The 25,346-nt window shown below is 40.1% G+C and overlaps 1 protein-coding gene across 2 annotated transcripts in view; it reads left to right on the forward strand.

The window, feature by feature from the left end:
* Positions 1–25,346, forward strand: part of nlgn3a (neuroligin 3a) — a 165,524-nt gene that overhangs the window by 32,988 nt on the left and 107,190 nt on the right. Inside the window, exons 2-3 of one of the 2 annotated variants that reach the window (XM_079479625.1) lie at positions 11,420–12,056; positions 13,320–13,379. In XM_079479625.1, the coding sequence (XP_079335751.1) occupies positions 11,597–12,056; positions 13,320–13,379 (520 nt within the window). In that variant the 5' untranslated portion in view covers positions 11,420–11,596. The remainder of the gene's footprint in view (positions 1–11,419; positions 12,057–13,319; positions 13,380–25,346) is intronic. The other variant, XM_079479624.1, reaches the window with a different exon arrangement.

Genomic DNA, 25,346 nt, shown 5'->3' on the forward strand with positions numbered 1-25,346 from the left:
AGACCCTGGACTGATGTTGTGTTTGTTTGATACAGCTCGACGGGAATCATGCATAAAATCATTCTGCAGACTGACTTTTGTCTTTTTCTGTTTTGAGGTGAATAGAGCCATGTTATTCATCATGTCTTCAGTCACTAAACACGTGATATTTTCAGCACATGTTTGCAGATATTAAGGTCTGGGAAAGACAACTAAAACCTTTTTTTTTCTACATTATTTCCCATGGGTTTTGCTCCAGAAACATAATCATTAATGATGAATGTGCACTGCTGTACACGATGTTAGCTCCCTTTTTTACAAACTAAAATGACTTAATAAATGTAAACATACAGTAGTCCTGAGAGAAATGAATGAAAAATAGATATCGTGTCATAATTGTCCATATTCACTTTGATATTGTAATTGTGATAATTACTGTCGATGAATAGATTTGAATTTGAAGATTGGAAAAGTTTTATATCGTTCTGTGACGCCGCTGGCATGCCCTCGCACACCACGCCCCATCCCGAGGACGACGCATCCGTTGTAACGACTGTGCGTCTCGTCACCAGCCCCAGGGGAACTCCCTGACTGAACATGATCGGGTCGCGCCACGGACTCAGGGCGCCGAGGCAGCTGAGTGTAACCGGGACTCGCGCCCGACCCGAGGACCATGCTCTCCATGGAACCCGAGCCTTCAGCCAGAACTGTAGTGGTCGCATGTGCAGAAGACCTAGGTGGCAGACCGCCGACGCCATGAGACCCAAAAGCCTCTGGAACTCCCTCAGGGGAACAGACCGGCCCGGCCTGAGCAAATGTAGAGCTGAAGAGATGGACTCCGTCTGCTCTGGGGAGAGGCGAGCGCGCATCTCTGCTGAGTCGAAACATACCCCCAGATACGTTATAGACTGACTCGGCGTGAGTTTGTTCATGCGCAGCCCCAGAGATGTCAAGTGACAAAGCAGCATCCGCGTGTGACCGATTAGCGCCTTCCGAGAGTGGGCTAAAATCAGCCAATCGTCCAGATAATTGAGAATGCGCATTCCGCTCGCTCTGAGAGGGGAAAGCGCCGCGTCCACGCACTTCGAGAATGTGCGCGGAGCTAATGCCAGCCCGAATGGGAGGACAGCAAATTGGTACACTGAATCCTCGAATGCGAATCGCAGGAACCTTCGGTGGCGCTTGGCTAGCTGAACATGAAAGTACGCATCCTTCAGATCTACGGATACAAACCCGTGTTCTATCACGATTAGTAGCCAAAGAGAGATGCCTGGAATGGATTTCCACGCGTCCAGAAACAGACATAACGGCCGAATCTGATCGGGGTTACCGTCAGCGGACCGTTTAGATTGCGCATGAGAATCCAGCAGTCTCTCCCGTGGACGAGGGAAGGCTGGTTATAGTTGTGACTAACTGCGGCTTCGCGCTGCACCGTGGCAGGGCAAGGGACGCAGCATTGTGTGGGTGAGGGGGAAAGAGCTCCTCTTGTGAACAAGTATGTGTTTTTATTGCAGGGGGGTCCGGGGGGCTCTCTGGATCGGGACGATCCCGCTCCGATCCTGCCCAGTCCTTGTCCGAAGCCGAGATTGACATGGAGTCATCATCCTCCTTGACGCCGAAGGAAACGGCGTCCACGATGGAAGGCGGGGGACAAAGGCTCTCGTCCACGCAGAGGACTGGGGAATGAGGTGACGGCAGAGGACGGGGGCCCGGAGCCGGGTCGTCGCTGCCACCTCGTGGGGTGGGTGGACTCACCAGCGGCTCATTGGCGGCGGTGAGCCTCGACCCAATGAGTCCACGAGGGATGTTCCTGCGAGTCCTCAAGACACGCACCGGCAGGTCCGCACAGTGCGCGCAATCAGACTCGCAGAATGCATCCTCCGTGTGAGCAAGGCCCAGGCAGGCAATGCAGTGCTCGTGAGTATCCTGCGGGCCAACGGGGCCCGCACAAAGATGACAGAATGAAGCCATCAGTTTTTTTTTTTACTGGCGTTATCCTATAGGACTTCAGGAAAAGTGAAAAAGAGGAGGAGTTTCATATGCGGTCTCCGCAATGTTGAAGTGACGGCTCTCGAAAGGGAACGAATGAATATAATTCTTATGTTGTCTAGTAAAAATCCAAAACCAATATTTAAAGGACACGTCAATGTATTCATTCTATGACTGACGTTGTATCCGGTGTCCAAACACCGCACAGAAATGAGCGCAAATGGATGGCTGTGATTGTGACTTTTGGCCATTATGTAATTGTTTCTCACGTATGAGTTTTTCCATTTATTGTGCAGCACTAACTGAATGTACAGTACTGTATACAGTATGTGTGGTTTGTGCAGTGAGGAAATGTTGTAATCTGTCCAGATGTTACTGTGCTTTGGTCATCTCTTTAGACATCTGAGGGATTCTTTAGAGCTGATAATCATGTGACAAAACTAGAACACAGCGTCAGTGTCATGTGTGTTCTTTATTCTGTTACATCAGTGTTGTAGACTCAATGGAGAGCTGATTCAGAGACTCCATTCTTGGTTGAAGCCGAATAAAAGTGAAACACCAAACATGGCTTTTCATATTTCTTCTATTTATTTAGCCAAGTTTTTCACTGTTGCATAAACGGAATGGTCAAAATGTGATATTTATATTATGTCTTGCTTTCAATATGATACAGTATACCTTTAAAATAAAATCAAGTAGGCTAAACGAAAACAAAAAATGTAGCCCTCTCCCTTCATGAATAGCCGATATTAGGCCTACAACTGACTCATCTGTACCCCAACAACATACAGGACTTATTTCCATGACGTGCTATTTAATATCTTGATTGCTGATGAAATAGATCATAAAACAGACTGAGAAACGGCACATATGGCCCGGGCTGTTGTAATAATACATGCATCACTGAATGTAATGCCTTCTTCTCAATACGCTCCATGAAGCAGTGGGTTACAGTGCATTTTATAACAGTTAAATATGTTGTGGCATGACGTGAAGCGGATCATTAAACCCCCTCTTAAGCTGTTATAATATACACTGCTTCACACAACTTATTATAAAACAGTTATTTCATATGCGTAACAAGGTTTCATCAAATAAAGTGAATAAAACTATATTAAGGGAATGTTGTGCGGTCAGCCGTTATAAATCAGGGTATTTTATAACAGCTTAAGCCACGTTTACATGATGAAAAACGGAAGTTTACTCTTTTGCAGTTTTGAAAAGTTTCACGTACACACGACACCGTTATTAAAACAATCTGCGTTTACACAGATCCGCGAAAGTGACTAAAAGGTTGTATTACGACATCAGTTTGTGAAGAAAAAAGATCAGAGTCCCTGACGATTGATTGACGGTTTATTGGAAGGAGAACCTCCGTTGCTAAAGAGACCAAACAATACAGAGCGCTGCATGTAGGAAAGTGACATCAATGCACACCCTCTATAAAATGCACTTTCATATCATAGCTTTGCAGGGTCTATTGCTTTTATAAAACGATTATTCCATGTGTGTAGCAAGACCGAAAATGAACTTTTCTATTGTATTCTCTTTTCTATTTTCTGTAGTATATCTTTGTTCTTAGTTTGTCCTTTTAGTTTTTGTCTTAGTTTTCACATTGGGGCTGTGAGTGTTTAGTCTACAGGTACAAATACTTACTTTACAATTTCCCAAATGAAAAGCTACTGATTTCTCTTCATAGATATTTAGGCTATGTACTGCATTCAGCAGCCACAAATCTAGTATTTTATAACGACTTAGAACGTGCCTCAACCAATCAGAATCAAGAACCAGAACTAAGCGTTTTAGAAGATATTTCTATAAAGAGTCTTGTCTTATGGGCACTTTGTGAATACATACCTCTTTATAGTATCAGTTAATACATCTTTTTAGTTTTCTTCACATTCACAATGTGGTGGTGTTCATTAATGAAGCCATAGTAAAATGATTGTGTTTGTATTGTTTTATTTGACGTCAGTCATTATTTTTTTCTCATCACATTGACATTGGAGACATGATGTATTTTGCTGTGGTGCTGTAGATTCACTGTGACAGAAGACATCACTTAAGTGTTACTGGAATGAAGGAAAAAAACTCTTTATCAATAAAAATATTCTCCCAACCCTAGACAGGAGAACTTGTAAGTGCATGACGACTGTGTCCTATGAGGCAATTAAAAGCCCTGTGGCGTCTGCGGTTCGTCCCCACGCTGGGTTTATTATGGGCCGACGATCAATATCTTCTGTGTTTGTTGGAGCGGATTGGAGACGGCTCGTGCTAGTTCTTGTCTCTTTTACCTTGATGAACATTTTTGAAAGATCACAGTAGTGTTGTCATGATAGATGATAGAAACATGTACCTGTCTCAGGGTTTTCTGTCTGCTGAGGTGAAACCAGAAAATAAAGGGTTCAACATAAATACTTGCAAAGACCTTAAAACATGGTTAAATTGATTCATTTCAATACATTAAATGAATTTAAACGTTACATCAGGGTTATTCAATTTGTTTGTCATGGGGGCCAGTTCATGAAAAGCATCCCAACAAAGGGGCCGGAGAGATATGGCTTGCAATATGAGGGATGACACGACATCAATAAGAAATCCGTTAGAATTTTTCTGGATTCTGTGTTTTCCGTCCTTTACTATACAATAGTAATACATTTGAAAAAAAAGTTTTATACTAGAGTATTCATTTATAAACTATATAAAAAATCCTGCAGTAGATACGTTGAACCATAAAAAAATGTAAATGTACTTTAACGTAAGTAAAAAAATATATAATAAGTTCAAATGTTTTATAATGTTACTAGCACATTTAAGTTTAATAAAGTAAATAATATACTCAATAAATCAAGAGGGATGGTGTGGTAAAATGTGGGTGCATTATAACTTCAAGTTAACCAGACTTTTAAGGTGTTTGACAGTTGCTTTTCCCACATGTCGTGGACACGAGAAATTTCTGAAGTTTCAGTAAGATGTGAAAAGTAAAAAGTAGACCAATCACAGTTCCGAATCATGTATCAGTCTCACAATCCTGACTAACATCATTTATTGTAATCCGGCAAACTTTATGTTAGCATCAAGCTCCTCTGACAGGTTTACAGCTCTACGTACCCATATATACGCACCCTGAGCGTAAACGTGGCAGTAGCTGTACATTTGAGTCCATTTGTTGATAATTGTATTTTACGCGATGGTTTCAAATGAAAATAGCCAATAAATAAAACACTCCACAAGCTCCATGATCACAAGCGAAACAAACGCCGATTACATATTTAAACACCATCTGGATATTTATATCTATCTAGAAGTTATTCATGCCAAATTCGAAATTTGTTAGCGGTTCGTTGCTAAATATTACTTATTTGCCAGATTCTGTGCCATTCTGCGTTATACAGCAACATCTGTTTGGATTCCACGAATTTATCATTGGGCCCTAAATATGGGAGTCTGTATGTTGTATTTTTAAACATTGCTGTTGTTGTATTTTAACCTGCACAACAACCATATCAGTGTGCTCATGTGCGATGTGCAGGCAGCGGGACAATGGCGGACAGAGAGCAGGTACCTGGAGATGTTCCTTATTGTAGTCATGTAATTCACTTTGTACTGTAATGTTTCTTCACCGTCGAATGCGACATGACTTCAACGGAACCGATCTAACGTGTGTTTGACACACACACGGCTGCTGGAAATGGACCATCTTTAAAGTAAAGGTACCAAATAAACGAGAAATACAGTATTCATGTTTTCTTTTTACAGAAGGGTAACACTAGATCACAGGACCGGCTCAGTGTGATGTGAAAACCAGCCAACACTTGGTCACGTTGTCTTGTTGTGAGAGCAGAACCGTATTAAAGAGAATGATAGAGGTTCATCTCCAAATTACTTCTTCATCATTCAGTTTTTAACAGCATAGACTTTTCCTGTCTATCAAAGTCCTCTGAGTCTTTGATTGGTTGTCAGATTGACAGGGTTGTGAGGAACGAGACCGCATGGTGACGTAACGCTGTGAAAGCGTCCTCCTCACTGATGGTGTTGTGGGAGTGTGAATTAAGCAGAACCTGCTTGGACAGAGTGTGTAGGTTGAGATAGTCCTCACGACATATATCATGGGCTTTGTCCTGCAGTGCCTCATTAGGCTACACGGGTTTTGCCTTGATAATGATGCATTTACACTGCTACCCGTTAGAGATCATCAGTTTGCTGTTGGTTGAAGGAAGCGGCTCCTATTCGCTGTTACAGAGGATCACATGAGCACATGGAAAGCCATTGGTGTTATGTTGCGATGCTTCAAATCAAACTCTGATTGAAAATAAATGACTTCTGGTTGCTTTGTCGTTCCAAATATACATTATATCAAATATACTCTCATCTATGTCACTGAATGACAGTGATCACCTAGTAATTCTGCAGCAGTGACATTCTAGTGCACTGTGTGCTGTTGACTTTGTGTTCCATTGTGGCAGAAACCCTCTGCACAGTGAAGTCCATAAAGAAGCGATTTACTGTCAAATAAACTTACCTGAACCCATTTGGGATGAACTGGAAGCCATCAGTCAACATTATCAGCTGATCTCACTCACGCTCCTCTGTCTGACTGAATGCTTCCGGCCTAGTCCACATGAACATGGGGAGTTTTTCCTTCTTTGTTTAAACAAACCCCTCATCCACACGAAAACCAAAAGCACGCTATAAAGCACTGTTGAAAGCACGCCAAACCAACAGCGGACAAAAAAACCTTCACTACAGATTTTCACTGCTCGGCCAACATCTGCCGTCTGTGGTCAACAAACTGCACGAGTAATGCTAGTGTTAGTCAGAATACATTGATCAGATGAAGTTGCAGTGTCGGCCCGTTAACACCAGGAATGATAACTACACATCAACAGATAATAACCTTCAACCTTAGCTTGTTTAAATGCACAAGTCTGTTTCTGTCAAGGTCTCGTCTGTCCCCCTGCCTGTTTCTTCTGTGTTTTACCCAAGGACTCCATTTCCCATGATCCTCCACATTCCCTCGTCTGTCTCTACAATCTACAATCACACTCGTCTTCAGGACTGCATATATACTCACTCGGTTTGCCTCTGGTCTCCTCTGTGTGTAACGTCTAGACTATGGTTTGTTTTTCTTTATACTCCTGGTTCTATCGTTGTCGAAATTCATAAAAAAGCCTTGTATATCTTGTTTATTGGTCATCGTTGCACTACTTCATTGCGCCGTATAGCTGTCATTAGAGTAGTGGCATGAACTCGCCTCTTCTCAAAGTTTGGAACGGATATGAAATTACCTGTCAGTGTACCGATGCCTCTCTATTTTTGAAACTGTAGTATCGTAGTTAATGTTGCATATGCGCATTAATATTCATTAGAACACTTACAATCTGCCTTTCTTGTGGTGTTTATCTCCTAAATGAATGTGTGTTTTGAATGACTCGATGATTCAAATGAGCGTTTTGAACGAGTTGGTTAAATAAACCTACTGGCCGTCTTAGTTCTGCATTTAAACTAAGCCTTATATTTGCCTTTATAAAGACTACTGTAAATCTGTGTTTTTTTGTGTAGATTTAAATGGTGAACATGGCAGAGCATCGAGATACTACTTGGTATCGAGACACTTCAGCTGGCATAGTATCGTAAGACATGTTTACGGTACCGTGACAACCCTACTCTGTATACTGTGGTGGGCTATATGAGACCTTTTTTATTGCACTTACGCTTTTTGTTGTCCTTAAGTTGTTCCAATTGCTTTCCATTATTCACCTCATTTGTAAATCTCTTGGTATAAAAAGTTCACTGGCGATGAGGTGTTTGAACATGCAAATTCACTCCCTGACATAGATGGCTCTTAATGAAAAACAGAAATACCCCGGTACACAAGGTGGCGCTGGGCAACTTTATGCTTCTGACACTCGCTTGTCACGCAGGAGAAGCTTCCTCTTTTCGTCAGTTTGTGCTCTGCAAGACCATTTTGTGCTTGAGCGCCACCAAGTCGTGTTTTACTGTAACTTCAGTAGCTCCAGGTACGTGAACAAAAGTGCCAATCTCATCAGTTTTTAACGCAGCACATCAACCCAATAACGAGCCTGATGTGTTTTTTATTTTAATGACGCTTTTACGCCTGCCGTTTTGCACGTCTGTGTGCACACTCACATTGGCGCCCTTTGTTTATTCATGAGACGTTAAATGTCGATGATAATCGTCCCGGTGTGGACAAGCCTTTATGCTCGTCTGATTTGTCTGTCTAATAGTAGTGGTCTCCAGGGTTGTGGACTCGAGTCTCATGACTTGGACGTGATTCTGACTCAACAAAATCAGAGAAGACTTGTGACTTGACTAAGACTTTGACACCAATGACTGGTGACTTGAACACTTTGGCCTGGTTTTACAGACACGGCTTAGTTGAATTAAGATATTTATTTTGCTTATATTCAAATGCCTTAGAAGAATATATTACTGGTGTGCATCTTGAGACCAAACATAGCACTGATATATTTTGGGCAAGTTACTTTGAGTTAAGACAGGTCACACATTGGTTTTAGTCTGGGACTAGTCTTGAGCCTTGTCTGTGAAACTGGGCTTATGACTCGGCAAGTCTTTATATATTTAAAATCCAAACATGGAAGTTGTGATCACGGTCGGGTGTTCTCTGGAGTGGATCACACATGTAAGATGTGTGGAACTGTGCCAGAGAAAGCCTCGTCCATTGTTATCAAAACTGATCAATGTTTTAAACCGCATAATGTTTATTTCATATTTCAGATAATTAGTCCGTAAATTAAACACAAGTGCTAGAATCTTTTTAATATATTTAAAATTAAACACATCCATTTGTGTAGGAAAAATAAAGCTCATAGGTCTTCTTCACGCTCCTGTCTCACACCTGTCTTCATTTTCATGTTGGGAGTGAGTTTGTATGTGGTAATCCACCCGACTTGAACTGCAGCTAGTCCTAATAACCTGGCATCAAATGATCATTATCTGCTTTAAAATGCCAATTAAACGTAACTATCAGAAAATCCACATTTCTGCGCATGCTTGGTAGTTCGGTCCGTGTACCTTCGGATAATTCAATAATTCGTTTTGTTTTCAAAACGGAAAAACAAATAAACCGGTCTTTTTTTACATATTCAGTCGTATTCATGAGCATAAATAAACAAACCCAAAACCACATTTTGGTTTGTTTTGCTCAATATTTTTTTAAATGCATAAAATTATTACACAATAAAAGCAAAACAAAGTATTTTTATACTAGTAGTTTTAGTCCACCGGAAGTCCAGCTGCGCTGCCTCTGGTGATCAGTGGTGGTATAGCACACAAGGGGCATGTTTACCGGCATCTTTAATATAATAAATCAGCTGGCGTACGCCAACCATATGTAAATATGAAGATTATTCCTGTGCTGTGCAGCAGTGTGCTGTTACCGAATACCACCACACGGATCACAGGATTATTTATTCCTCTTTGATTGGGACGTTGTGTACAGTATCTACTGTAGATGAGAGTGTGATGTATGTCCCCGGTGACGACAGCAGGTGTTACAGTAGCAGTGTTTGCACTAGATGTGTGTTGAGGTGTTAGCTGGTCTCACCTTATCTGAGAGTTCAACAAGATCAACCGGAAGTGTCTGATCAGAGCAGAAGTGTGGTGGAGCACTAAACATAAACCAGTGTGGTTCTGAAGGGATTTTAGGGAGTTTTTCTCTGTGTTTCTACCCTCCAGGTACAATCTGACTAACAGCAGAAAGATTTGATGTGAAATTTGTGACAAAGTGAGGTTTAGTACTCAAGGTTAGGAGCTTATTGAGGATCGTGTTAGTCAATTGCTCTCAGTATCATGTCTGAAGTGATAAATGTGAACGATCATGGACTAACAGCCAGTCATTTGTCAGTTGTATATTAGGCTTATAATGAGCTTCTCATGGCCTGGAATGCTAAGGGCTTACAGTAGTTTCATATTTATTTATTTTGAGTCACATGACATGACAAACCATTGCTCGCTGGCCGTGTTAAACGTCTGTATTGAATCTCTGGATTCTATAGGTTTACCAAACAATGCAATATTTCAATGTGTACCAACACCAGTAAAATCGTTTATTTTTTGTCAAGTATTTCTTCACATAAAAGTTTGCCTGAGAAAACCGTATCAGTTCTGTTTAGTTTAGGCTCAATAGCTGAAATCAATTCTGACTGGAGGAGTAATTGTGAATGGCACAAGTCTTTGACTTTGTGAAAACCATTTGTTTAGGGTAGCTCAGTGTCGAGACATTTCAACCGTCGCTACTCTCTCTGGAGATGAGCAGTGTCACGTGGCCACGGGTACCAGCAGATTACAGGCGGCAGCCAGCCCGAGTCCATGATGATGTGCCGGAAGAAAAGCTCAGCCTGTCTCCGGATCGGCACTGTGGAGTGATAAGTGCACCTCCATGAAGATTCATATTGCCTTTGCCTGGTGCTTACTGCTCCACCAGATACATTATAAATCATTTACAGAGTCATTTTGGAATGCAATATCCGCTACTAAACTCGGCTTTTCGTTGTTATTATTCCAAGGCCTCAGAGGGACAGAGGTCCGAGGGTCTTAAGCTTTAGAAATTGAAAATTGATCAGTAGCTGAGCTGGGAAGAGTTTCTCTCCACCGGGGATCACCCTCCTCACCATTAGCATTTACAGCGTTAGCACAGGCGCCGTATCATCCATCCACAGACGGGACAGTGGAGCTGCGCCTAAAGTATTTGATTCAGCACTGAATAGCACGGCTATTTTGGCTTGATGGAAGACTCTTTTATGTGCATCACATTCCAGTAGATCCACATCCAGACATACATATCTCCATTTCTACATTCATGTACCTTAAAAAGCACTGTGCCAAGTGTGTGAAATGTAGCGTGAGAGCGTAGTGCTATCAGTTGTTGTTTGTGCAATTCTCAGGGTACACATATACTGATAAAAAGTATAGCTAGCTGTAAGTCACTTTGGATTAAAAGATAAAGCGTTGGACCTTTGATCAAACCGACCAAGCTAGTTTGATTTGATGCACAGCCTTTGATGTTGCTACTTCAACAAGCATTTTTCCTCCATTTAAATTAAACAAGTCCATTTATTTAGCTGTCCTATGCATGATTCTATGGCTCACGGCATTTCATTTTACATATGTTTTTTACATGTATTGTCTGTGACCCAACCATCTTACAGGTGTGTGATCCATGCCTGGGTCACGAGTCACGACCCATCAGTTGCGAACCACTAAAGGACTGTGAGGCGTATTGCAGAAGAGTGTGGGTCTTCTGAAGTGTTTATAAATCAACATACAGCAGGAGAGCTTTAATGGGCATATAGTTTGCGGTTTACTCTGCAGGCCGGTGGATGCATTAAGGACACTTGTCATATTTATGAATACTGTTTTATGTAGAATCAATAAAAAGTGACTTTCCTGTGCTGTTTTTCTCTTGCAGGAGAGACAATCTGACCAGCTTATTGGACAGTGAATGACGATTTGTCCAGAGGGAAGCAGAAGAGCGTGTTTGTGTGTTTTCTTCAATGAATGGCGTGTTTGAGGGCCTGAAGGCACGTGTTGGAGGAGTTTCTCACTGTACGTTGGGGTCTAGCGGCAGCGGGCATTTGAACAGACCATGTGGTTAGCCGTGCACAGAAACCGGCTCTTCGCACACCAGCGGGACTTCTGCTGTGGCAGCGTTTCTCTGGGGATATGGCTCTTTTGCTGTTGCGTGATGCTCGTCCGAGGACAGGACTACTACCCCACTGTGAACACGCAGTACGGGAAGTTACGGGGTGCGCGGGTTCCGCTGCCCAGCGAGATCCTGGGACCGGTGGACCAATATCTGGGTGTGCCGTACGCCGCCCCTCCGGTGGGGGAGAAACGCTTCCTACCCCCCGAGCCGCCCTCCTCTTGGTCGGGGATAAAGAACGCCACTCACTTCGCCCCCGTGTGTCCGCAAAACATCCACAACGCTGTGCCGGAAATCATGATGCCCATCTGGTTCACCTTTAACTTGGATATAGTCGCCACACACATACAAGATCAAAACGAGGATTGTTTGTACCTAAACATCTACGTTCCAACGGAGGATGGTGAGTGGGTCGGGTATAAAGGAAACATTTTGTCATTTCTTGTGTTGTGTTTGGAGCATGAGTCTGGCGCATGCCGTGTCTGTGTATGTCATTTCCATTTCCCATCTTGACTTGATCTGCCCATGAAGTCTTTTCATCGACTCTTCCCTCTCGTGCCACTGTTATGAGTTCCTCTTTTGTGTTGCTCGAGAGAGCAAAGCAAAAAGTAAGAAGGCGGGCCAGAAGAGAGCAAGTAAAATGAGAAAGTAGGTTTTTAATGTAAGAGCTCAGATTCTAATCTGACATGAAGATTGGATGTAATGATGTTGGTGCACCTCCCTCTCCTCACTGTCTCGACTGTTCTGGGGGATTCGAGATCTGAGATTAGACTGCTTGATGAGCCAATCAGCTTTTTATTCAGTTGGTAAACTGTACTGGAACGCAAGAGGCCTGTGGCATCGGTCCTTACCGTGTAAGACCTTTTACTGTCCCTGTTTCTGTCAAATCATACCACAAACTGACGTAGATTTCTGGGGGTGTGGTTACACGAGGCGTTTCAGGCAGGTCTGGTTGAGTGTTCGCTTTTACATAGAACGATTCTTTTGTTCCCATACTTACATTTTCTAATACATGCATTGACAACTAACAACAAACCAAAGATACAGAAAAACATTTATTCGTGCCATATGAACCCTTTAACTAAGTCAATAAGAATTAGAATTATTGCAACATCTTTTACAGCGCACAATGCATTTTACGACTGTAAAGTTCAAATCAATTGCATGTTAAATTGCTGTCACTAGGTTTTGGAACAGAGTAATTGTGTAATGGACAGCTAAGTCATATTTGATTGTGTTAGTATGAAACTGCACTAAAAAGTCATAAAGCACACACTGGTCGCCAGTTACTTCTGCACCGTGTGTGTGTGTGTGTGTGTCTTTGGCAGGTTTGGTGCAGTGTAAATCAGAGTGTTGCTTCTCTCAGGTTCAGACAGTGATGGTGCGGTGCAGAGACAGAGTTCAGTCAGCCTCTTTTGTGCTGGTAAAGGGTCTTATATATAGCAGTGCATGTAAAACCAGGCCTCTTGCGTTCCAGCGTGCAGCACATCACTTCCGGTTTTCTGGAATATTTTCTGCCAAAAAGACCTAACACACCCCAGCTAACGTTCTGGACAGGTTCTCTTTGTTGTTATTGTGGGGAGGGGTGGTGACGATGTTGCATGTTCTCCACAAATGTTTCTTCCAGAGCCTTTTGTTATTTTGTAGTCTTTTATTCATTTTACAGTCAAAAGAATATCCAAGGAATGTGCCAGAAAACCCAACAAGAAAATTTGTAGAAAAGGAGGTATGTAAACAAGCCTACATTGGAGTGAAATACAGAGAAGAGAGCGACTGGTACGTCCTCTCTTGCTGTGCTGGGATAACTGCATCATCCGAAGAGTCTGTTTGGGATGAGCAATGTTAAAATGATGTGTGTGTGTGTGTGTGTGTTTGTGTGTTTGTGATTCACATCCTGTCTACACCGCACGCCAGCGATGCCACGTGACAACAGACAATAGAAAGCATTAAGAACAAGCCGTTAATGGGTTTAATAAGTCTTTTGTGGCGTCGCACTGCTACTGTTGCGTGTGGTGTACGTAGGGTGTGATCTTTAATTATTTTGGTTTATGAACATATTTCATGTAAGACTATACTGTGAGAATGTTTGAGTTTACATGGGTCACTGTGCCATCTTTCTTTTATATAATATATATTTTCATTAAAAGGATGTTCTGTCTCAATGCTTTTACATTCAAAAGGATTGACGGGTATATTTTGGTATAGTTTTTTTCTTCAGTATAGACCACTTAAACTCAAGCTCTGAGTTTGTATTTATTTAGTATTATTATTGTAAATCTTAAAGTTATTTGTTTAGCTGAGGAAAGGAAGTGAGATTTGGGATGGCATGAGGGTAAGTAAATGATTTCTTTAAGAATGACCCGTGTGCATTTATCTGTTGGCGGTTGTGTGAGTGATGTATCATGCAGAAGGATGTGAGTCAGTGATGTCATACAGCTGGATTTGTGTCAAAACATTAATATCATGTGACACGACTGGAGTGATGAGAGTCGTCCTGTAGTCTGTCACCGCACAATCTTATATTCATGCACATTATACAGAGCGTCACATAATGCATAAAACACTTCTGAAGTCTTCAACAATAGCCAGCTGTGATGTTTTCTGTTTGAAGAAGAACAAATGATCCGAGGATCAGAAAATGTCACACGTAATCTCGAAGAACCCAACACAATCTTCTGTGCTATATTTCAGAAGGACGTTGGCTTCAAAGCCTTTAATTCATGTCACAATGTGCCGAACTCACAGTTTCCTGTCAACGACAGATGATGTTTATAGTTTAGAAGGAATTACACAATCATCGAACAAAGAATGTATATGTCAATATAATGTATTTGCCCCATTTTCTTTTGAAAAATAATGTATTTTTCATAATGTATACATGAGGTATATGCTGGCATATATTCATCGGCATCCTTCTGTCACCAGAGACAATGGAGTATCTGCGCCCGGGTCGAGAACTACTTGAAAATAATGTTCTTTTATATTACCTATGTTTCTGATTATAGCCTTCAGAAAGCAGCTTTTTCAACACGTCACCTTTCTGCTAAAAAAAATGATTACAGTAGTCTGTATTTATAATAACCACAGAGACAGGAGTTCACATGTTTTGACATTTCTTGTAATGCGGTTTATCAGCTTGTTAAGTCATGAAAAAGCAACACTGTTCAACTCTTTTCATTTGAGCTTTCTATAAACAGGCATTCATGAGCACACGCTATTCATATCACACATTCAAACTAAATCCCAGTATCCCAGTGTACACTTCAGTCTCCAGAATCTCCAACATAGATATTTGAATCAATTATAAAAAATAAATCATCTGGTCAACTGGGATTTTTATTTTACTGTAGTATTAGATGTTTCGTTGATTGCCGTTGGCACCTCTATCCACTCGTAGGTATATTGTCATTATTATAGCTTTAAATATCAAACAGAGATGTTTCTAAAGCAGATTTTGATGAAATTCACAGGATCCTACAGCCCGTGAATCAGTTGAAGAAGCTTTATGTATTACAGGGCGAAATGAATTTTTCATTTATTTTCTCAACACGAAATAGGATATTTTTGATGACATCCGAGAGCATCCACGACTCCTCATAGACAGGAGTTCTCCAAAGTACTAAAGACTTTGTTAAAATGCTCCATCTGATCAAAGTGCTTCAATTGAATGTTTATGAAGTGATGAGAGAAAGTTAAACCCTTGCAATTTGGAATGAATGAATTGAATGCTTTACAAGGAAATTCACACTTCTACGAAAATGATTCATTTCAATGATCCTCAGATCTTCACTAAATAGGCTTTCAGAGAGTCTTAATAGGTTATTTAGTGCTACATGAACGCGCGATTAATACCAACAGAGACATTTTCTCACCTAAAAGTGAAACTATTGAAATCTTGTTAAGTTATCAAAAATGTTTTGCCAATTCACACGTGTATTGTTTGTACTTATATCCCCTCATTCTAACCTTAAGTCAACACATTCTCAACACTCCTCATCTAATACAGATGTTTAACACACGGCTCATACCTTTAGCACCTGGGTTCTCCGTTTCAGTAAGAACACGTTTGGTGTCGATACTCAAACTGGATGATTGATACCTGTGACTGCACTTTCACTTGTGTGTTGGGTTGTTACCAAATCATTTCTACTTTCACAAATGCAGAGAATGAAATGTGTCTCAAACAGACGCACGCATTAGACAAACAACCTAAATCAATGGAGAAGCCTTCACATTGAGAAATAACGCTAAACAGGTACACTGTGTGTAAACAAGTGATTCCTCTCTGAAAAGTGCTGAAAAGCAGCGGTGCCGGTACATTCAGAATACAGACGTCATGTTGTTATGAGACATGTAAATAAGAGCGAAGCATGAAAACCGATGTCTTTACACAGCAGCAGATGCAGAAAAACTGCTAACAGTGTTCCGAGGAAACAAATCCACCATGAGTTTGTGCTGTGGGTTAAATGATGTATGTAGTGTAAGTCTTGAAAAAACAGCCCATCTGTCTGTATGTGGGTCAGAAACAACACCAGCAGCATTGACTTCATGCATTCTTCATTTATTTTTGCTGATCATTTGAATATTGTAAAGTAAATATGGTGTCAAATAAACTATTGTCTAACATAGAAGAGAGTAGGCAGATATTTGGGGATTTGACTCGTGGCACCTATTAACCTTCTGTGAAGTTCTGTGAAGGAGATTTCATTTGTTGTTGATAGGTTACAAGATTTCATTATACATAACTGTGTGCACAATATGTGAAATTAAAATGTAAAGTTAGATTTTCCTTTGATTTTCTCTTTTATTTCATTTTCAAAGTCATGCAAATTTCATGTTAATCAGTGGGTGTGGATGAGCGTCTAGATTAATGGAAACGCCCACCAAAGCATCATAAACCTTTATTCAAATGAATGTGTGTAGACTTGGTCTTAGCTCTTTGAAAAATAAAGCTGAAGAGAAAGTCTGAGGTACATTTATTAGTGCAACATTGCTTGGACCATTCAATAAATATATACAAAACTCCATATGTTGACATTTTACATTTAGTACACCAATGTAAGAAGTGGTTGTGTGTGGTCTTACAATAGCTGTATTCGCACTAGTTCGCATTCCTTAAACGTGAAGCTGTTCTTGGACATTGTAAACGAAAAAAATATATATAACGTTTTTTTACTCAAATGCACTATTCTACATCTTAAAATGTCAAGTGTCAGAACACTAACATTCTTCAAACCCTAACGTACATTTGAGCTTTTACCACGTTTTTGTCGCGATTCTGCCTTTAATCTTTGAAAAAAAGTTTAATATTGATTTCTATTTTAAGCGGTGCTGATGCATCGTGGCTGAATAACACAACCAAACTTTCAACATACATTAACGTATTTCATACTTAATTTGATACTTACAGGAACATAGACGTGGTCTGCAATGGCATTGAGCATTGGTTGTGAAATTGACAGCACTCTTTTCCAGTGGCGTTGAGGATTGCAAAATTGACAGGACTCTAATCCAATGGTGTCGTAAATATATGGGAAATAATTGGCAGTGAATCAGACAGTGAGTTGGTGTGTTCTACTTCAAGCGTTGCTGCAGATTATGACATCGGTACAGTGTGTGAGATTTTAAATGCACCCGAATTGCTTCTGCAGATATTGTACTCTGATCAGTTAGTCTGTGCTGTTGGGGGTCACAAGGGGGGGAATGCATAATATGTGGGGGGCCGGTGCTACCCTGTGTCACCCTATTTGACACGCCCATGGATGGTAATGTACAGTGTGAACGCAGGTCAGCGGGGTTGTGGGGACAACCGCGCTCCAATATGGTTCAGGGCACGCTATAGATGCAGTGCTCTCCAACCCTTTAGTTTGTTCGTCTGTTCAGACGTTTGTTAATTTATCAGAGATGCAGAACACCACACTGCAACTTTTGGGTATTGCACCAGGCACAGTCAGTCGTAATCAACACAAAGAGCTAAGACCAAGCGCCTAACAAGGTCTACACACGTTCATTCAAATGAACGTATATGACGTTTCGCTGTGCGTTACCAGTTAGCAGACGTTTATCCACACCCACTAATTAACATGTCATTTGCATGGAAATGAAAATGGAAAAGAAAATTAAATAAAAGACAATGAGAACCAAACTTAAAATTTAAATTGTTGCGTGAGCATTATTATTATTATTATTATTAATAAAAAAAAAGTGTTTTTACAATTTCTATTTCACATATGCCTTTTCATTTTCATATTGACAGGGACAACCTATTGTCAGTGTAAAAATTTAAATAAAATATTTTAGCATTTTGGCACATGTTCTGTGTGCAGTTATGTAAAATGAAATTGTAATTCTGGTTTTCTCTTTCATAGTTTAATTTATGTTTTTAAATTTGGCAGGGGTTTCGATTTGGGTCGATGGTTGATAAAGATTTTGTTCATATTAAGCAGAAACCTAATTTGAAGCACTATTTCTGAAGTTTCTATATACTGGTTCGTTCTGATACGTTTTGCATTTGCAGTTGTAATGAACTGTTGATATAATCCCAATGATTTAATAAATGATTAACTCTACACAGCAGTGGAAAACACATCAAATAAAAACAAAAACATGGAAACTATTACGTTTTTGTTTTTACAATGCAGTCTATGTGATCATCCAAAACACTATTAGTCTCAACATGCAGCAACAGGAAATCTTATGTAAATGCCGACACATTTGCATAACAGAATCATCAGTAAGGGTTGCCAGGCAACAGTACACTTCTGCTCTGAGAGCCTGTTGATGGTCTTTCCACTCTCACTTGAGCTGCTGCAATCCAATTTGCCTCAGGGATTCACAAAAGAATTCTATCAAGACATTATGTTGGGTGGAAAAGCTGAGAGTTTGGCAGAACGGAGGAAAGACGCACGCGCACACACACACACACATGTCTGTTATGACAGAATTATCATCGTTATTATCATCAGGCTGTTTTGGCAAGTAAATATCAAAACCATAATACCCCTTTCGCTTTAATATCTTTATTTCACAAAAACGTTTCATTTCCAAATCATGAAATCTTACATTCACATTTGACGTGTTGTTTTTCACATTATCTCATGGAAGTGAATGTGAAAGAACACATGATGCCTATTTTTAACGATAAACAGAGAACAGGATAGAACAGGGCACGGCTCCTTTTGACAGATGACTGGAAAAAACACGGAACATGTTATTACATTTTGATGACACATTATAAAATCAAATGGGGAAATATACATACGAATCGATTACGGGATTACATGTAGATCTGAACGAGTCGATAACTCTTTTATTACCACCAGTAAATGACGGATGCCATGAGATCATGAACGCAATGGCCATCGGTGCAGTGGAGTTGATGATCACAGAGCTTTTGCCGAGTAGTCACTTTCATTGATCTGAAGGGTTTTCGTTCTTTACACTGTTTCTGTAAACCGTTGAAATGTTTCAAATGTCACGCGGCTTCTGCAGTGTTGTGATGGTAACATGAACAGTCTATGTCGTTATTTTGACAAGTTAGCAAATACCAGGAGAAACATTTGAATTCATTTCTGACACGTTTTCATGTTGTTAAGTTGTATTGTATGCAAGTGAAATTAAACATCCAAGTCAAGCCTCTGAAGGTTAAGATGAAAATATACAACAGATCATTTATTATTTTATTCGAGTATCGTCTGCCAAATGCATAAATGTAACATGTGAACTCTGAGTTGATGTACACCGAGATGTGAAACTTTGAGTTTTTGGTCTCAGAACAGCTGATTTGAGTTAGTTCTATCAACTATGGGTAGACTTAACGTGTGCACCCGACTACGGCAAGCCATGATCAATGGAGCTCTGATATGATGATTCACCATGGCAACAGCACCAAAAAAAGCACTTGAGAGCGAGACACACTCTCAGCTCTGTATACAGTGGATTTACTAATGTGCTGGAAATGACTTTAGATTCAATTAATAAATAGATAAATGTACAAATAAAAAGTAATCAGTAAATGAATGAAACAACAGAAATAAAACATAAATAATAATAAAATCTGATGTTCTCAGGCCCCATCAGTGCTCTAGTGTGGGTGTGAGACTCAAAGTCAGACTGATCGCCGGTTGGAACCCTGGGAGCGGATTTGGGTAGCAATGACTGCACGTCTAAATTAAGTGTTTATTACCTTTATCACTTCATTACTGCAAAACATGTCAGTATTTATTCATTTCTTTATTCGTGCACTTTATTAAGTCATTTCTCATCGTCCATAGAAAACAACAATTTGTGAGAACATGTAAGGGAAAGAATCAGCTCTGATGTAATGATTTATATATATATATATATATATATAATTCACTGTAAAGAAAAACGGTACAGTTTTTATACAAATGCTCAGGGTAATGACAAAATTCCACTCGGCTCCTAAACTGCTCTCCTGAAATCAAAGTTCATCCCTATGAATGAATGAATGAATGAATGAATGACTGTATGAATGAATGACTGTATGAATGAAGCCTCTTCATGAAGCCTCTATCAAAGCACATGACATTACTCAGTGAGATGGTCTCTGTGTGATCTAATGTGTGTCATGAATGAATGAATGACTGTATGAATGAATGAATGACTGTATGAATGAATGAATGAGTTACAGCTCTTGTGCTTTAAAAGGGAGGCGATGGAAATAAACTCTGAGTTTACTAAAGAAAAGCTGCTCCTGACCAGGTTAAGTTCACACAGTTAGTTACTATGGTTACTGACTCTCAGTATAAGTGACCTCTCTTTTAGAAACAGGCTTGAGTTACCCCGCTTCTCTGGTTTGACAAACCTCACATTCTGAAACCACAGAAAACACAGAGTTTCCCTCATTTCAGGGTTAAAATACTCAGAGTTTTCACTAAACCTCCGTTCTGAAACTCTGATGCTATGCCACAGAACAAAACTCCCATCGCTTAACCCTTTATAGGGCATTCATTGAAATTCAAAATTTCAAACCTGGAGTGGTATTGTAGGTTACTACAAGACATTTTCACTTTTGTGACTTAAAAGTTGTTTCCTCATCTGTAAGTTGCTTTGGATAAAAGCGTCTGCAAAATGCCTAAATGTAAATGTAAAAGAAAAAAATATTTGATTATGAAATCAAGGACAATAAAGTGTCCACACAGTATATAGTTCCTCGCCGGTCTATGGTCATTTTTTCCGAAATGTTGACACATATACATTATAAAATATAAATAGATGCATAAAACATACATAAACCTCATAGAATATTTATTAAGGAACATATTTCTTTTATTTGGGAACATTTTGTACAAACACACACTCAAAACAGTAACAGTGTAGTGCAGATCAACTGAAAACAAAGAGTATTGACATATAAATTGTAAATATATAATAAGACGTGAAAAATAGCACTAAGTTCTGCTGGTGCCACTTATTTGATCAGAAATAAGGCTTGCAGTAAAAATAAACACAAATATGCAATTTAGGTTCACTGGTTCACTGTATAATGTTATGCAAACCTGTGGCAAAATTCAATGCACAAATAAATACTATTGCCCAATGTTATAATGCATTATCAGTGAAGGTAAACAATGTTCAGCAACAATGTTCACTTATTTCTAGAAATAGTACGCAAACAGCATCTAGCTCAACATTACGCAGAACTATATAACTATACAGTATAACATGTGAGTTTCATTAACTTATTATTGTTGGTTTCGATGATATTTATGTATTTGTGGGAGTAGGTAGGAGCACAGATCTGTATTTCACAAATTCTGGAATTATGCTGAGGTTTGAAACGCCCCTGCAACTCCTGATTGGTCAGATGCCATGATGTCACTATTTGTGATGTTGCCTGATCTCCATTGATTGACTGGGAGACATCCAAGCGCTTACACAAGCTCACGGAGAGGCATGGAAACGCTGTTGTGATTGGTCGATTAAGTTAGAGTCATAATCACATACAAGTGTTGTAGTGACGCTTATTTGTAAAGCAGTCGGGTGACTAAAGCTCTTGATAAATGAAATGAATTCACTGTGTGCTCTCAGGAGACTCTCTTATGTTTCTCATGTGTTAAACAGCACAGCAGTAATGTTTATGTTGTCTGCACGTTATCTCTAGCTGCTCAAGTGAGGATATTAACATCACCAGCGGTGGGCGTGGCTTACAGCTGCTCACCAGTAGTGGGCGGGGCTTACAGCTCATTTTCTGACACTGTTTCTGGATGGATCGTTTACACACCCCGGGGACAGGCATCTGTGTTCAAACACCATGTGAAAGTGCATTTTGTGTAATATTTCCCCTTTAATGTAAAGAGATGGTTATTCTTCCAAGGTCAGACCACAGATGATGTGTTTTATTAATCTTACACTGCTGTGGACTATTGAAGTAATGTTAATGCAAGAACCAGAGGATCTCCTGCTCGCTCGCTGCCTCTCGGTTATTGCCGTAGTGTCTTTTATTTATGCAGCACTTGTTGTACATGTCTGGCTGACCTTCACCTCAGGATTATATTGTCCTTAACATGTAAGAACTATCACCGGTCATTCTTTCAGTCTGAATCTCACAACAGCACACAAACTCCACAGCAATCACACACACATACACTTCTCATTACAAAAAGAAGTTTATTAGCTACATAGCATTTATATAATATGGCTTTTTTGTTTTGTTTAATTTAAGCTGATTTATGAAGCCGCAGGTATACAATCTGCACTCCTGACGCTCACAATAAGAATTGATCAAGCAAAAGTAAACGCCAATATTCTTATTCTTGTCATCATTGTGGTGGATAAGACGAAGGAGATTTACCCCGCATGCCACACTGAAATCATTTGCTGGAAGAAAGAAAAGATCAAATATGACTCCTCTAAAAGATGGAGATCTCAGACAGACAGTGAATATCATCTGGGATTATTAGGAGTCGACGTTTCGCCACAGCGTGACCTTTCTGTTATGTAAATCTGAGCTCAATCCATTGTCACTTTGACACTCTTCTCAGGCTCTTCAGAATGGGATGCACTTTACATTTCAGTAGCTCTTTACGCTGACGCATAGGTCACACAGACTCTATTGAGCTCACAGCGCTGGAGAGATCGGCTGCCGTTCTCTCAGGTTAATATCCTCACAATATAATCGGCTGTAGCATCAAACTGGTTTACCAATCCAGAACCAGCCGTACATAACTAATACTGAAACGGAGAGATTGTCATGATGTTCAAATGAACTGTTCTTATTCATTTTTATGTCGATGTAAATGAACCATAATTCACCAGCAAGTTACTCTGCCACAGGCTGTATGTTAACTGTTGTTGCACATAGCACTGATGCTACAGAGGTTTCGTAGCACACGTCAAACAGTTTGTCTAAATGTCAATATATTTATAGTTTTAACTATAGTAAACCACAGTAAAATTCCTAGATACTATAGAGCTCCAGCAGTCACGTTACCTTTTCTGTTTACACCGCAGCTGGGAGTGAATATGTAATGAACGACGCTAGCATGAGATTCAAGGCAACAGAGCTCACTGCGCACTTTAATTCAAAAGACAGAGACCTGTGCATAGCAAAACGTAATTGATTAAACATAACAGATCCCTGTAATGCCCCTGGGATACTTTTAACGCGTATCAATAAAGAAACTGATAGCTTTCCTGACCTGCAGGATCCTAATATCCTAATATAACTACCTCATCATCTTTTCACCGTCCTACTCCGGAGACTCTGTAAAATGCCTGGAGTTGTAAAAATCGACATGCATTTTGTAACGGATATTCAACTTTGGAGTCTGCCAGCTTTAACCTGGTTTGTCGTCATTGGAAGGGTAAGTCAACTGTGTTATTAGCTAATATAATCGACCCTAGTTCTCCTTGTTTGTAGGTAGCCAGCATAGCTGTATCACTGATCTTGCAAGTTAAAAATTCCCAAAAAACTAAACGAAGCCATGGTCGGACACGATGGGGTTGTGTCAGGAGTCCACTGCGATTGCACAGCTGGACTAGGCGAGTGCTGCTCTCATGTGTCTTGTTTAGGATTTGGCAGTATAACGACAGCGTGAGAGATAGCAGTGGCATGTGTTGGTTAGCGCGTTTAATTGCAGTTTAAAAGCCATAAAACATAACCACAAACTTGACACATGTCCGGGCCACTTCCCCAGTCCTGCCGCTCGTCCTCTTAAGCTCCTGATCTCCTCCGTAAGATATGCGGGACCGGTGCGCGCACAGCTGATTGCAACTATCACTCACGCCACCGGCCCCGCCTCACGGCTCTCGTCCCGCCTTCCTCACCACACTGTGCTACACTGATAAATGTACTCTTCATCAGGGGCGGAGCCAGACGTTGTAGACATTGGGGGCTTGGCCCAAATTAAAGTATTTTTCCCCATTTAGCTATATCACTATTTTTTATGTGATAGTTCTTTTTATAATCATTTTGAAACCAAAAGAAATGTTCACAATGACATTTTCTCTTCTCTTAACAGGCAGAATATGTCTGTAACTATGAGGTTACAAAAGAAAGGTTGATTAGGAATTTGGAATAAACAGCATTACTTATATAGAATCTTGAAGCCTGTTAAGTAGTTTTCATATCTGAATTTAACCATTAAACAGTTTGTTTCTGCCTTCTTACGTCTCACTGCAGTCACCTAAGTGCTGCAATTCATGCATGGTTTCTGTTATGGGCCAGCCTGCCGATTGGCTGAAGTTCGGTCTTCTTCAGTCTGATTGGCTGGCATTCTACTTGGCCTCTGTAACTTGATTGGCTGCAATTGTGTAAACTCTGTCTTTCTCATTTGATTGGTTACCCTTTTGACATTGATGAGTGCTAGCCGCTGGTACCGCTGCTGCAGCTGCACAAAGTTACTATAGGGCACAGAAATCACGAGAAAAGCTAGTGGATGCCACACATCTCAATGATGCAAGACAAGCATATAGAAGACTCCTTGTTTCTATACACTCCCAGCTTATTTCCATTAAAGGTTAACAGTACATTTAAAACCTTACAGATTCACGATGAGCAGTTTAAAAGGGAACCCGGTGTATAGAGAGATGTATGGCTTGATACATTGTAATAGCCTCACACTACTAGCATTTGTTGTTAGAAACATATAAAATATTCTTAAAAAAACCTTAATAAATGCTGAGGAAATAAACCTAAGGAGGCCGCCATGTTTTTTTTTCGTAAAATGGTTGCACGCACAGCTCGGCAAACAAACAAAACACGGACACACTAATCAATTCTTCAGTAAATATAAGGTTCTGTAGGATATATATATATATATAAAAATGCTAAAATAATAAAGAAAGACACAAAGGCCCTATTTGGTGTATTTTCATACATTTGAATATTGTTTGTCAGAAACAACACAAACATGCATATTAATAACCAAAATAATTTCAAATGTATTATAAACACAATGTTTTAGCCATTATATGATGCATTTTTTCCAGATATTGACTTTTGATGTTGATTTATCAAGGTCTGTAGCCGAACGTACTGTCTTCTCTCTCTCTGTCATTATCTGACGAGAGATAATATTCACTTGTGCTCTAATACAGAAATAATAACCAAACCTAGCATCTTATTATTGTGTTTATCAGTATATTCTCATAAAGTATATGATTATGGTGGATGATGATGTCTTAAAGGCTTACTGATGCTGAACGTGTTCTTCTTTGATGGCAGGCT

Source organism: Barbatula barbatula (genome assembly GCF_947034865.1).
Source record: "Barbatula barbatula genome assembly, chromosome: 18".
Classification (NCBI taxonomy): Eukaryota; Metazoa; Chordata; class Actinopteri; order Cypriniformes; family Nemacheilidae; genus Barbatula; species Barbatula barbatula.